We start from the raw sequence: 14,738 nt of genomic DNA on the forward strand, positions 1-14,738 counted from the left end.
TCATCTAGTTTTCATCTAGTCATCTAGTTGCATCCAATGTTAGTCTTACTCAAAGTAGACCCATTAAAATCAATGGATATGTCTAACTTGAGTCCCCTGATTTCAGTGGGTTTACTCTGAGTAGGACTTAGTTCAATACAACCCCTAGGCTGCAATCCAATCCTATAAGCTACTTACATGAGAGTTAGTCTCACAGAACTGAATGGGACTGACCTTTGACTAGACAGGCATAGAATTGTGTCCTTTATTTTTTAATTGTGTCCTGACAGCATCTCTGTAACTCATCACTACAATTAAAATACTGACAGCTGCTGGCACCAACCAAAGCTCAGAACCAGATTACCTGAGTGACTATTACTTAACGTTGGCACTTTTTGATCATCAATAAAAAGCCTCTCTCTCAAAAAAGAAATATTTCCTTTATTTATTTTTTAAATAACCCTCACCTCTGGACAAGTCTGCTCCATGGAGCATTATAGAAATCTCTTATTTCACTCACCCACTGCTATTTCTCTCTTAACACCACTCTTTACATATGGGGATGCTCTGGCTTCCCCAAACGTTGCTCCTCTTTTTGAGGTGATCTGAGGATCAGCTCTTCCTGGGAAACAGATGCTTTCTGCCCCCAATCTTAATAGACTATCCGAACATTAAACACATACCTCATTGTCAAAGCTGGCACCAAGGGCACTAACATCCACATGCAGGTTCTTGAGAAGCCTGCCTGTTCCACGAGGACTCTGGACATGCAACAAGGAGCACAGAAATGTTCAGTCGTGCACCCAAAGCCATGCTTGAAGAATTGACACTCGGAACAAAGAAGGCAAGAAAGGGTCCCAGTCTGCTCCCTGACCGTACCCATAGAAAGACAGTGTAAGAATCTTTTTGGGAACTAGGGGTAGATGTTGTGGAGTGGTGTGGATCTTGATTTATACGCAGGACTTTCCCCTTTCCCAAGACTGATAAGCCTGCAAGTACATGGGCGTACTGAAATCAGAGTCCGATTGCTGCATCAGGAAGTGTGCCCTTCTGTGAAGGAAAACACTAGAACTGTGCTAGAATCATCACCACATATACTGAAACATATCTGGCTTGGTGTGCATTCCTCTTACGAATGTGCAGAATAGGCATCACACAGTCTTTGTGCTTTCTGTGTAATCAAGACACTTGGAATAGGGAAGGGCCACAGCTCAGTGCTAAGAGAACCTGCTTGCCTGCAGAAGGTTCACAGAGGAAGGGCCGTCGCTGGGCGGAAGAGCATCTGCCTTGCATATAGAAGATCCCAAGTTCAATCCCAGCATTTCCAGCAGGGCTGTGGAGTCAGTACGCCAGACCTTAGACTCCTCTATTTTTCTACTGTCCTACTCCTTCATAAATGGCAAATGTATATTTTTTTGAACTACAACTCCGACGAGCCCAATCCCTGGGGCTGATGGGAGTTGTAGTTTAAAAAAGTAACTTTTCCAAGCTCTGGATCCACGTGGTGGTGATGAAATGCCTTGTGCTACCATTTTACTACAGTAAATTTGTTATTACTAGTTAATATACATTTGCCATTTACGAAGGAGTCGGAGTCGGAACATTTCTACCGACTCCGACTCCACGCAAAATTGCTCCCGACTCCGACTCCAACTCCATAGCCTTGATTTCCAGGTAGGGCTGAGAGAGACTTCCCGTCTAAAGCCCTGGAGATCCGCTACCAGCTGGTGTAGACACTAGTGAACTAGATAGACCAACAGTCTGATTCAGCACAAGGCATCTTCCTGTGTTCAAGGGTCAATCCCTGATGGCATCTCTATGCAGGATGGACAAAAATCAGTGCTTTAAAAAAATAAATAGAACTTTTAATTTAAAAAAATCATTTAACAAAACAGTAAAATTCTCTCATTCAATTCAGTTCAGGACTTTCAGTTTCTGTTTCTCTAACTAAAGTTACATGTGCAAAGACACAGGCTGGATGAGAACGGGATTGTTGTTCTGAGCTTATGTGGTGGTGCAGCTGGGCCACCCAAGGGAAAAGAATTAGGACAGAGAAAACATCGAAAAGGATAGCAGGAGGCACAGAGCTGGAAGGAAATGTGGAGAGGACTGGAAAGAAAAAAGGGGAGACATTCTAGGACACAAGCAGCTTCCAGTTCCTGTATTCCCCCACACTTTTGCCACAGGAGGGCTGTCATGGCTTCATTTCTGTTTCACTCTATGAATAAAAATGACAGTGGGGATGGGTAAGATAAAATCTAGCTGTAGACATTTTAAGGGCAAAGTATGTTTAGTGTTGTGATGACTTGTCTGTTAAGGGTTAATAAAATTTGGAAGTTTAATAAAATTTGGAAGAGTTTAAGGACAGCCAGCAACCCAGAAGGCTGCTGCAACTGAAATGCTAACACATTTATGTCACTTTTATGTAACATTAACAACAATAAAAATCAAGTTAACTATTACACAAAGTGCACCCTCCTTGTAACATGCTGTATCGAGCCAATGTAGCATTGTGGTTAGAGTCTTGGACTACAACCTGGGAGACCAGTGTACAAATCCGCACAAAGCCCTGAAGCTCCCTGGGTGACCTTGGGCCAGTCACTGCCTCTCAGCCTCAGAGGGAGGCAATGGTAAACCCCCTCTGAATACCGCTTACCATGAAAACCCTATTCGTAGGGTCGCCATAAGTCGGAATTGACTTGAAGGCAGTACATGTACATTTTCAGTCAGATTTGCACCATTGTTGAAGAAATATGTTAAGAACCTATAAGTGCCAAAGTTGATTTAAATTGCCTTGATTAAAATCAATCCCCCGTCTCCAGGTAGGGCTGGGAATGTCCGCTGCCTGAAACCCTAGAGCCACAACCAGTCAGTGTAGACAATACTGAGCTAGATGGACCAATGGTCTGTCTTAGGCAGCTTTCTGGGTCCCTCTGATTCTGCCACCCTTTTGCCAGGTCAGAAAGGAGACTCCCCTCGTCTCATAGAGCAATACTGGCAGGGACCATTTGCCGCTTCGCTTCCACTCCAAACTTGCAGACCAGCTGGGATGCTAGCCTGAGGACACACCAAGGAGTTTTGCATCCAGCACTACTACCTCATTGCTGCCGTCTACCTTTTCTGCCCCATCAGGAATCAGTCAGTTCAAGGATGCTTCTTTTTCATCACCACCCATGGATTTAAACATACTTTTCCTGTAGCTGCCAGGCTTTAAGATGTACTTATATTAGCAGCACATTAGCAAGAAAATACAGAGAAAATAACCTTAAGGTGCATTAGCACATCTACACAATTATAGTTGTCTACCATTGCAATTATATCTAGTTGTCTACCATTGCAATTGCATTGTTGGAGAGCAAGTGTGGCGTAGTGGTTAAGGTGCTGGACTACGACCTGGGAGACCAGGGTTCGAATCCCCACATAGCCATGAAGCTCCCTGGGTGACTTAGGGCCAGTCACTGCCTCTCAGCCTCAGAGGAAGGCAATGGTAAACCCCCTCTGAATACCGCTTACCATGAAAACCCTCTTAGGGTCGCCATGAGTCGGAATCGACTTGAAGGCAGGCCATTTCCATTTTACCATTGCAATAGTTTGGGCCGGCACCCTGTTCCACTGCGCTTCTCCCGTTTGAAAGTTGGGAATCATGGAGTGCACTGGCAGGAGCATCCACAAAGCAACATAATAGGGCAAGACTCCCTGGGGAGTATGGAGAAGGGATAGTATACGTCCTGGAGACTGGAAGATTTGGGCGGGGGGGGGATAGGTGGGAGAGAGAGGAGGAGAAAAAGAAGGAAAGCTGAAGCTGGCTGTGACTGTGCAAAAAGTTCAAAAGTAGTCTAACATGGCTTCTCATACCAAAGGGGACACTGCCTACCCCCTCAAGCACGCCAGGATTGCCTTGCTGGATCACAACTGAATGAAGTTTGTTGTGACCTCATCGGGGGGAAGGGAGTGAGAGCATGTGAAGGTCTAAAAAACCTCACCCACCTCTGTAGTTTTTACTGCAGTGTTTAAACTGTCCCTTGAAGCTGACGAAGCCCAGCCGTCAGATCAAGCTGGTGCACTTAAACCTCAAGAACTCACCCACGGACCAACACGCAATGCCACACTACATTATGCAATAGGGAGACCATTTTGGCATTAAAAGGACACTAAAAATGACGATTTCAGACTGGGCAGCAGTTTATTTGTGATGTGTAGAGGGACTGGCTGATTCACCATCTGTAGGCTCAGAGAAAGCAGCAGCTGGCAAGGCCACAGATACCCTAAATGGCTTCATCTACTACCAGAGCCACCAGCTGTGCCCAGAGAAGACAGCACCCTCGGCCAGCACAAAACAGTCAGTTCCTTCTTCAAAATTGTTAAATTAAACCAAGAAAAATGGCTAAACCTTCTACCTCTGTACTTATTTATTCTGTTAGTTTATTCAAGGGTGGCAGAAAATTAAAACAAAGTTCTATTTATTTAGGTGACTATAATTCACTGTTCATTAACAGTGAATTAAAATCAGTCCCAGAGTGGGGTGCAACATAAAAATATACATTGCACATAATAAAACAAGATAAACTGGAAAATAAAATCATGACAATAAATAAAATTTACATCACTGCACTGTGAAATCAACAAAATGTATCTCCACCAGTCAACTAAGCAAATAAAGGGGGGGGGGGTTGTTAAAAAAAAGTCATTACAAGCAGGGCTGTGGAGTCGGTACGCCAAACCTTCGACTTCAACTCCTCTATTTTTCTACTGTCGGACTCCGACTCCACCCAAAATTGCTTCTGACTCCACTGCCCTGGAAAGGGCTGTAAATGTCTTTTTAAATTGGAAGCTCTCGTTGGAGCATTTTTATCGCTGCCTGAATATGCGCTGATCTTGGCATCACAGCATTTGTCTTCATCTGGGTCCTGTGTCATACACTGACACACAAAATGTTTTCCATCTTGAGTTATGGTGAAATGCTCAAATACAGCTGACTTCATGGGAAGCTTCTTTGACATTGTGAATTTATATTTTTAAAAAAATGTCAATCAAAATTTATTTTGAAGCCGGAGTTGGAAGATTTCTACCGACTCCACCCAAAATTGCTTCTGACTCCGACTCCAACTTCACAGCCCTGATTACAAGACACATAGAGCCATCAGGGTTAGCATCAATTAAACTGGAGTAGACAATATTTCATAGTATCAGGATGTGTCTATATGGAATGACCTCTCACATGAATTTTGCTGAAACAGTTAACACTACCTCAAAAAAACCACAGCAGAATCAAAAGGAGAATAAAATCATTTTACAGAAGACTAAAAACTGGGGGGGGGGGAAGGGGGAGAGAGAATTGCCTAGTATCAAAAAGACATTAGTCTCAGCATTAGGTAAGCCTCTGTGGGGAGAACATTCCATAGGTTTGGCACCATAACAAGACAGTTTCCACTTGCATTCCTTCAGGTTAGGTGGGGTGAACCTCTGGCCCTCCAGATGCTGTTGAACTACAACTCCCATCAGCCCCAGCAAGCACGTCCCATGGCCAGTGATGATGGGAATTGTACTTCAGCAACATATGAGGGCCAAAGCTTCCCCAAACCTGCTTTAGATGAGGGAAGCACCCCGATGGCCTCACATGGTAGGATGGCATTCTTTTCAGTTCATTTCAATTTAGATGCAACATCCCACACTGTAGCCAACCAAAGTCATAGTTTGAGCTGTTTTCTTTTCACACTATGAATGTATGAAGCTGCCTTAACATAAAAAGACACCTGTAGCTGGATCAGGCCAAAGAGGCCCCCCCCAGTCCAGCTTCCTGTTCACACAGTGGCCAACCAGATGCCCATTATGGGATGCCCACAAGCAAGACCTGAGTACGATAGCCCTCTCTCCACTTGCAACTCCTAGCAATGGGCATTCAGAGTTAGAACACGGCCACTGTGGTTCGTAGCTCTCAGTAGCCTTATGCTACTCTTTTAAAGTAATCTATGTGGGTGACCATCACTACATATTGCAGGAGCGAATTTCATAGTTTAACTGTGTGCTGCTGTGTGAAGGACTTTCTTTTGTCTGCCCTGAATATTCAACATTCAGCTTCACTGGATAGCCCTGAATTCTACTGTTCTGAGAGGAGAACAAACCTCTCCGTAACTACTTCCTCCACACTATGCATAAACCTATATACCTCAATCTCGACCCCCTCCCTTCCTTACTGACCTTTTTTCTAAACTAAAAAGCCCTCATGGGGGAGTTGCTCCAGCCCCTTGATCATTTTGCTTGCACTTTTCCAAACCTTTTCCAGCTCTACCATATCCTTGTTGAGGTTTCCCTACCAGAACTATACACAGTATTCCTGGTACCTTTTGCCTGCCTAGCTCAGCACTACTGTATACTCTGGTGGGCAGAAAAGGGGCCTTTTCCACGTCTCCCACTCAAGATCAGCAGCTGCAGATGCCAAAAAATGAAACCAAGGCCTTCTATACAAAAAGCTAATGCTCTCTTCTCCCTCTCTGAGCTCTATGCTTTCAATACACTGCTGCAAAATAAGCATGTTGGCAGCTAGTAAAACAATAACAATTTGAAGTATTAAAGAAATCTGTCACAACTTAGATACCGGTAAAAAAACAAAAAATCAGCCTCTCCATGGCTTTTTCCTCCTCCCTCCATTCCAATTTTCTGTAAAAGATGCCAATGCAGGTAAGGAGAACTAGGTGTGAAAGGAAAGTGAAGGCAAATCATTTCAGATCAGATCCAAATCAACCTGGAAGCAGGAGGGGGGGGGAATCATGTGAATATAGCTACACACACACATGACGTGAGGCAATCCATCACATGCTGAGGCACACCAGAGCTCTTACTACTGGATGCAAGAAGTAGCCTCACTTCGTGGTCTTCTGACACAAAATATTATGTATGGACCAGTAAATGGGATTCCATCACAGGTAAGAATTAGATCATTTTTAATCAGCTGTTTGGAAAATTAAAATCTTGAGGGTTAGCCAGCCTACAACAAATCTGGCCACTTCCACACACATGCCTAGGTCACATCCAGACTCAACCACTGCATCGCATTCCAAGGAAGTACATCTACCACTCTCATCACCTGGCACTGAAAGGCTTGTAAAGATCTTCCTAGCTGCCCAGGCATTTTAGACTGGATTATTTTAGGAATTGTGCTTTAGTATGTCTTTTAGGTTTTTATTTTGTCGATATGTTATTATGCTTACCTGTGGGTTTTAAATTGTATTTGTATGTTGTATGGATTCTTTTTATTCACACTTCCACGCACTCCCTATAATATTTTCAATAAACAGGTCTGACTTTAAACAGTGTTTCAGAAACTTTGGCAGCTTAAGTACTGACTGGAGCCTAAAGTTCTGATCACATTACAGTTGTTTACATCATCTTGTTTCTGCATCCAATTCAAAGTGTTGGTTTTGACATTTAAAGTCCTCATCAATTTGAGACCTGCATATCATAAAGCCTGTCTCTTCCCCCATGACCAACAAGTGAATTCTTTGCTCCACATCCCATTGCTGACTGTGGCCCAGAAGGCGAGTATCATGGACAGGACTTCCTCAGTAGTGGTGCCCACTTTCTGGAATTCTTTACTCCAGAGGATCCAGGTGGGTCAACCCCTCCCTCTCTGTAGAAGCCAGTCAAGATGCAGTTATATAGTTTTGATGTTGGGAGCAGCTCCTTCTTTGGCCCTCTTCTCTTGGCTTGTCTCTGGCTTTTGGTGCTTCTCTTTTGGCTGTTTTATTTGGAGTACTGATGGAAGTATTTTATCTGTTTTCATGGCTGATCAACAGATAGCTCCCATGAAGGTGTTGTATGGATGGAAAAGTGAGGGGAAAATACTGTTGTAAATTAAGTAAGTTTGGTTCTGGTGTCAGGAGTTACCAACTAGTCCTTACAGCTACCAGCTCGTCCTTGGTAGAGAATGACCTTAGCCCAGACAGAGTGGAGTGGGGTGGTAGACATTTTGGTAACATGACAAATTATTTGAGTGTGTCAGCAGTCCTTCCAGAATTTCTGCACCTGCATGGCAGAGTTCCTTTTTTTGTTAACATGCAAAAGCAGAAGCATAACAACAATGCTGTCTGCATCATGCTGGTAAAAATATTAACTACAGAAGTTCCAAAGCAAGTAGCCAATGGCAAGGCAACACCATTTTTACACAGTGCCTCTGGGACTCCCAACTCTCAGAATGCTGTGGGTGAGAGCTCCACACTACTGGAAGTTGCAGCATGCGTGTACATGAATGTGCCATATCTGCCTGTCAGAGGCCTTTGTTTTCTAAGCATTCAGAAAATACCACATACCATGTTAATTTCTTCCTTATATTGAGTCAGATCATCTAGCCCAGTGTTATGCAGACTAGCAGCGACTCTCCAAGATATCAGACAGGGATCTCTCCAAGACATATCTAGAATTGCTGCCACTGGGGATTGAACCTGGGATGTTCTGCATGCAAAGCAGATGACTTAGCCACTGAGGGAACTGAACAGCAGAAGACTCCTGGGACTCAGGAGAGAACTGTAGATCAGCCCATCCAGCCTAATGGATACCCAGCAAGTCCTGTGAGGCTGTAGGCACATCCTTCCTTTCTGCCTATATACTCCTAAGCCCCAACAGAAAGAAGCATAAAGGACCCAGCTCCACTAACACAGGCTGGCTCCTGTGGAACTCCAAGACATTACTCAGAGATGTTCAAAGGAAACACACCAATCCAATAACATACTGGCCTTGCTGTGCAAGAATGCAACTGGGTAACCACAAGATTCTTTTCAGAAGTACTCCTCAGCCACAATGACTAGGAATTGTGTGGGAAACATGGGTGAGAAAAGGTGCAACCTCAAAAACAACAGGGGTGATCTGGGTCAGCAGTCTGGTGATCTCTTCAGACTGAGTCCATTAACTGCCACCCTAAAGCCATGGCTCATCCCTTTCTCCCAAATACTAAACTTCCCATGAGATTATATAATATCATTATTAACTCTTTATTAACAGTCTCTGTGTTTATTAACTTACCCACCTACTTCAGTTATTCTTCTTTTGTTTGTGTGTTTATCTTATATTGTTGCTATTTATTTTGTTAGTTGCCTCATATCTTGTGATCTCCAGGTGATTTAAAACACATTTTATAAACAAACAATATAAAACAAAATTTAAAACATACAATACACAAAATTTTAAACCCAAACAGAAAGGACTAAGACAGCATATCAAAGCCTGAGCAAAGAGACTTTTTACAGACAGAGGTAAACCTACTCAATCTTTCTCTGGCCAGATTATGAAGGTGAACAGCAACTGAATGACAGCATCAGGTCAATTATACCAGGGAGCTACTGTGCACCGCTCTTTCCTGTTATCTTGCAGAGAAGTGCCCCTTACAGGCAATCCTGCAACGAAGGCAGGGAGACCAAGGCTTATATTCAACCACGCCCTACTCAGAAGAAACCCGATAAAATTAATGAACCTGTTAGTCATGTCTATTAACGTCAATGGGTCTACTCAGAGCAGGACTATCACTAAATACCATTGCCAGGGTTCAGGTGCCCCCTCTGCCACAAAACTGACTTGGATGGCTTTGGGCTGGTCACCTCTCAGCCTAACTTACCTCACAATGTTGTTGTGAAGATGGGGGGGGGCTGGGTGTGTGTGGACCATTATGCACTATCCTCAGCTCTTCAGATATACCATAAAATACAAACACGAAGTCTAAGCTGCCTACCTCTTCACCTCTGTCTTCTTCTGGCGAACGCTCAGGCCTGTTGTCATTCTTTGCCAGTGTTCTGCTCTGCACTTGCTCGCCTTCTGCCTGGCTATTTTGAATGGAGCACACCTGGCTCTCGACTGGACTCTGCAGTCCCCCTTCCTTAAAGGCCACAACTCCTTGCCTAGGCCTTGCTCCCACTTCCACAGCGCCTTCCTGAGCAGTATCGAGCTCTGCATTCAGGGCAGTGCCAAACTCTTCACAGCCACTTTGCTGTTGCTTGAGGGGTTTAGGCACAGCCTGCTCTGCTCCTCTGGATCTCTTCACCATGTGGATCATGTGCCTATAGAATTTCTGGTCCTCTGTGTAGCACTCGCTTTCTGACCGATCATCAAGGGAGCTCTGTGTCTGGATATGGGGGGCTTCTAGAAAAGATCTCTTTATGGCAGCCACCTGTTCCATGGGGCGGTCAGATTCATGAGAGCTCTGCAGATCCCAGGAGAAGTTGTCTACTTCTCCCAAGATCTGGGAGGCAAGGTGGTCAGCCAAGCTGCTTGTCATGCTGCTGCTACCACCGCCACCATTACCACCATCAAAGTCCGGCCTCTCACCTCGTGTCTTTTCACCCCTGGGATGAGCTGGTAGAACTGCAGCCACCAGCAGAGGACTAATATTCCCACCTGTTCCAGTCTCTGCTCCAAAGGCAAGGGAGGAAGCCTGCAGCTGGGAGTCAGGCACAGGAGCCTCACCCTGCTGGGTGCTCTCTCTTTTGCTCACACTGAGCTCCACGGCCTGGCACTGCTGCTCTTGGAGCTTCCTCCCCTTTCTGCTCTCCTTCACTTTACAGGGAGATCTCAGGTCGTTCTGCAAAGAATCAGCGTCACCTTCTCCTTCCGTGATGCTTGGCTCGCACTTCTCACCAACCAACACAGGGGAAACAGCAGCAGGAGGAAACTGTTGAATTTCCTTTTCAATGACCTGCAAGAATCCTCTATCCTTTACAATGTAATTGACAGGCCCCATTGCCCGTTCTCCAGGTGAAGAGTCAACAAGTGACTGACAGACACCACCTCCTTCCATGTCTTGGTCCTTGCCTAGCTTTTCATTCTCCAAGAAGAGGCTTCTATTCTTGGGGGCCTCCAGACCTAGCACAGTTTTATCAGTGGGTTCCTTCAGTGCTTGGAAAAGCATCATTGGAATCTTGGCACTATCTAAATTTTCAGGTTCCGAGTCGGACAAGACACAAACGGCTGCACTTCTAATTTCTGCAGTCAAGTCTTGGCATGAGTGGTGACCAGAGTCTGGTCTGTTAGAAAACGAAGCTTTTCCAAGAATCTTTTCCACATCTGCAAGGATCTGGTGAGTCCGGGTTGACTTGGTTGGCAGAAGAGGCTGCAGCTTACCTGGGGCAGGGCCCGAGAGCAGTCGGGGCAGGTCACTTGGATAGGAAGACATCCCTGAAGGCATCCCTTTGTGGCTCTTCAGGAAGGGTTCGTTCCTTGTTATCAGGTTCGTTCCTTGTTCCTGCTGCTCTAGCTCAGGACTTGCATGACCCGATGACAGGACAGGAGATGACACTCTATAAAACGATGTTGAAGGAAGAATTCCCACCTCTGACTGCACCTCCTAGACAGACAAATGCCATTAGATAGACTTACGAGTTGATGCAATTTACACAGCAATAAAAAGATGTTTCACTCACATGCCACATATTGCTAGAATTCCCAATGCCATGACTCTTTCTGCATATCCTCCCCCTGCCCCTTTACTGTCCCAAATGTGTTTGGTCTTCAGATAGCTTCACAAGAATCAGCTATGTTAATTTACAGTCTATTAGTTTCCATCCTGGGACCAGCAATTAGGTGCCATGGCAATTGGCGGGGTGGGGAAAGGTCATCACAGATATGCCACCATTATAGCGCAGATTGTAGGAAAAAACATCCTATAGTTGAGTGTGGGATTTAACCCCTACAAGGCTGACAAAAAACACACATGCACACACTCAAAGCATGGATAAGCTCCTCAGACTTGGCTTGCGGTTTTCTGACAGCCATCTTCCGAGCTGCAAGAGAAAAAGTTTCCCGGTTGAGCCCTTACCTCAAAAGCAATCTGTTCAGCTATATGAAGAGATGCAGACAAAACAAGCCTCATTTTGACCGGGGCGGGGCTTGACGATAGAGCCACACCTACCTTGCTCAAGATTGTTTAGACCAGCCTGGGCTCAAACCCTCATTCAGCCATGAAGCTCACTATGAGATCCTGGGCCAGACAATTTCTCTCAACTTAACCCTTTTACATAGGGTTGCTATGAGAATAAAAAAGGGGTGGAGGGGAAACTGTGGGCCCCATCCTGAGCATCTCAGAGCAAGAGTGAAACAACAACAACAGACGGGCACTTGAAAACTATATCTCTCTTCTTGTGAAGGATGGAAGGAAGGAGGTGGAGCTCTTCTAACTTTGACAGGCACTAAGGGCTGTGTTTTCCAATTACAGGGAAAGATACAGTAATGGGGAAGGATCAGAAACAGCAAGAAACATGCCACAAGCCTGTTTCCCCCTGGAAACACCTGAATGCCTGGGTCCAGCTGGACCTGTATCCAACTAAGGTACTCACAAATGGGTGTTTCAGCAGGTCCTTCTCTCCCTTCTCTTTCTTGTCCTTCTTCTTCTTCTTCTTCTCTTTCTTCCTGAAGCCTCCATGACCCAGGAGCTTCTCCCTCTCCTTGGCCACAAGCTGTCGGTAGCGTTCGTCACATGGATGATCCCACATTGACTGGCCATTGGCAAAGTTGAAGTAATAGATGTCCCCTGTGATGTCTTGGCTGAAGATGAATGGACACGGACTCTAAGCATATGCATGTGCACACATGCAGACACGCACCAGAGGCTCAAGAGCATCCTTGCTTTCCTATTTTGAAGGGAACAACAAGTCCCAAAAATTCCACTAATGGCTGGGAAGGAGGCAAGAGAAATTGGACGCAGGTTTAGGCAGCTACCTTTGATCTTCCAAATCTAATGGATACTTCCAAAGGAGAAGGAGCAACCCATGTGATATGAAAACACTTTTTTTATGGGGATGGAGTGGGGGGGGGGAAGAATTAAGTGACTAATAAAGCATTTGGAAGGATCGCTTCAGAAAAGCAGCCAGAAAGCAGGCTTTTTTTAAAAACAACAACAAAGGTTTCTCATGGCTGAGGATAATCAGCACTGAAAAAAGTCACTGAGCATCTTCTCTTCCCAACAACTACCTGAGCTCCCAGCCAGATGTACACAGTAACACCAATCACACCTTTTAGACACTCTGCTGCAACTGACAGCCAACTTCTGTGTAACCTTTTATCTCTGAATGCAAACGGGTCTACACACAGAGCAGAACAATGAGACTGCACCACTTCAAACTTTGGGGGAGTGTTCTTTTTCACATTATCCCCTCATGTAATGTTTCCCTGCAAATAAAAGTAAACTACCCCAACAAAGAACTGGCTAAAGTACAACCTTGCTGTGTGATATACTAACTTTTTATACTTACAGATCATGTTGCATTTTTTTGTTTCTGCACAGTAGGAATACAAAAGAATGCTAAAAAAAATAAAAAAACCCACCCCATGCTGCAGTATATGTGGACTGAGCCTTAACACTGACGCTGAAATAAAGATTTCTCCTTGTTGGTGCTTGGCTATAAGCCTAGCATTTTCCAGGTCAAGTCACCTCTGCCCTGGCAGGCTCTGGAGACCATGCACCCAGAAGAAAGAGCTGTGGATGGATGGGCAGTGATGGATGGGCAGTTGGGGGCAGCTGTGTCTTACCAAGGTTTCCATTCAGCAGGCAAAGGGGCCACGATGCCTTCTCGGGCCAGCCACATCAGCTCTGCCTCATTCTCAGGGTCAATCCCAATCACTCGAGCAAACTCGTTGATTTCTGCAGGACAGAAAGGAGAAGAATCAGGTGAGCCCTGCTGGGAGCAGACCTCAGGAGCCAGAAGAATGTTGCCGGGGGACCGGAGCATCGCCCCCCCCCCGAGCACTGTCCCGTTCCTGTCCACAGCCTCCACTGGCTAGTTCCGGGCTGGGCTGCGGCGACCCCACCTTGCTCGCTAGGGATGTAGGTTTCATCGTAGTCTTCTTCCAGGATGAGCTGGTCCCCGATGCGTATGGCAGGCCCGGCCATGGCCATCCCCGGGGCGGAGCCTGCGGAGCCCTGCACAGTAACACCCAAACGGGAAGAAGGAAAGAAGGCTCAGTTTGCCGGCGAAGGCAGGCAGGGCCGCGGTCAAGCAGGCCAGCCTCCCGCCGAGCGTACTGGACGTGGGGAACCAGGAACGGCCCTGCTTGCTGCCCGCCTTAGTAGGGACGGCGGCCGGGCGAGGCACGGAGCGGGCCCCTCCAACGGGCTGCGCTGCCTAGGAACGAAGGCAGGCAGGGGCGAGCCCCTTCGCCCGCGTTGGGAGAGGGGGAGGCCGACGGAGTACTTAGGCGAGGAGGCGCCTCCGAGACCGCCCCTAGAGCCGGCCCCCACGCACAGCGCCTTTCCCGCTCGGTGTCCGACAGTCCCGTCGCCGGCCCTCCTCACCCGGCTCGGGTGCGAGGCCGTCGGGCCCAGTCAGCCTGCAGCTGGGAAGGGCCTCTAGCTCTGCGATTGCCATGGCTACCAAACGTTTGCTCGGCGCCGGCCTAGGCTAGAGTTACTTCCGGCTTTGGCGACAGGCCGCGCGACGTCCCATTGGTCGAGAAGGAGCACGGGGTGTGCGAGCGAGGCTCGCCCATCGTGCCGGGCATTGTGGGATCTGTAGTCTCAGACCGACAAAGGGGTGTCACAAGCATCCCAGAGGAAGAGCCGGTTCAGGGGCTAATTAGGCGCTGCCGGTGCCCAGGCCGGCAGGGTCGGGCGCCGGCGGGAAAGTGGAACGGGGCAGTTTAGAACCCGGGTGGCCTGGGCGGGAGCGGCCCAATCAGACCCGGCCAGGACAAGACGGGAGAGGAAAGTGGCCAGCGAAGACCAGGGAGGAGGAGCGGGGGCGACGGGTGTCTCTTTGCCACGTCTTTTCGGTGCTGGGCGGGGA

General features: G+C 46.7%; 1 protein-coding gene across 6 annotated transcripts in view; it reads right to left on the reverse strand.

Annotated features, from left to right (window-relative positions):
- CEP164 (centrosomal protein 164) overlaps positions 1 to 14,358 on the reverse strand; it is a 62,276-nt gene extending 47,918 nt beyond the window's left edge. For 3 of the 6 annotated variants that reach the window (XM_061592824.1, XM_061592823.1, XM_061592829.1), the window contains exons 1-6: positions 14,249 to 14,358; positions 13,765 to 13,876; positions 13,486 to 13,597; positions 12,294 to 12,501; positions 9,698 to 11,305; positions 663 to 740 (exon numbers count right to left, since the gene is read on the reverse strand). In XM_061592824.1, coding sequence (XP_061448808.1) covers positions 663 to 740; positions 9,698 to 11,305; positions 12,294 to 12,501; positions 13,486 to 13,597; positions 13,765 to 13,852 — 2,094 coding nt within the window. In that variant the 5' untranslated portion in view covers positions 13,853 to 13,876; positions 14,249 to 14,358. Of the gene's footprint in view, positions 1 to 662; positions 741 to 9,697; positions 11,306 to 12,293; positions 12,502 to 13,485; positions 13,598 to 13,764; positions 13,877 to 14,248 lie in introns of those variants that run through there. The other 3 variants (XM_061592827.1, XM_061592825.1, XM_061592828.1) reach the window with 2 other exon arrangements.
- Between the last annotated feature and the right edge of the window lie 380 nt (positions 14,359 to 14,738).

The sequence above is a fragment of the Rhineura floridana genome, chromosome 12 (assembly GCF_030035675.1).
Source record: "Rhineura floridana isolate rRhiFlo1 chromosome 12, rRhiFlo1.hap2, whole genome shotgun sequence".
Lineage (NCBI taxonomy): Eukaryota > Metazoa > Chordata > Lepidosauria > Squamata > Rhineuridae > Rhineura > Rhineura floridana.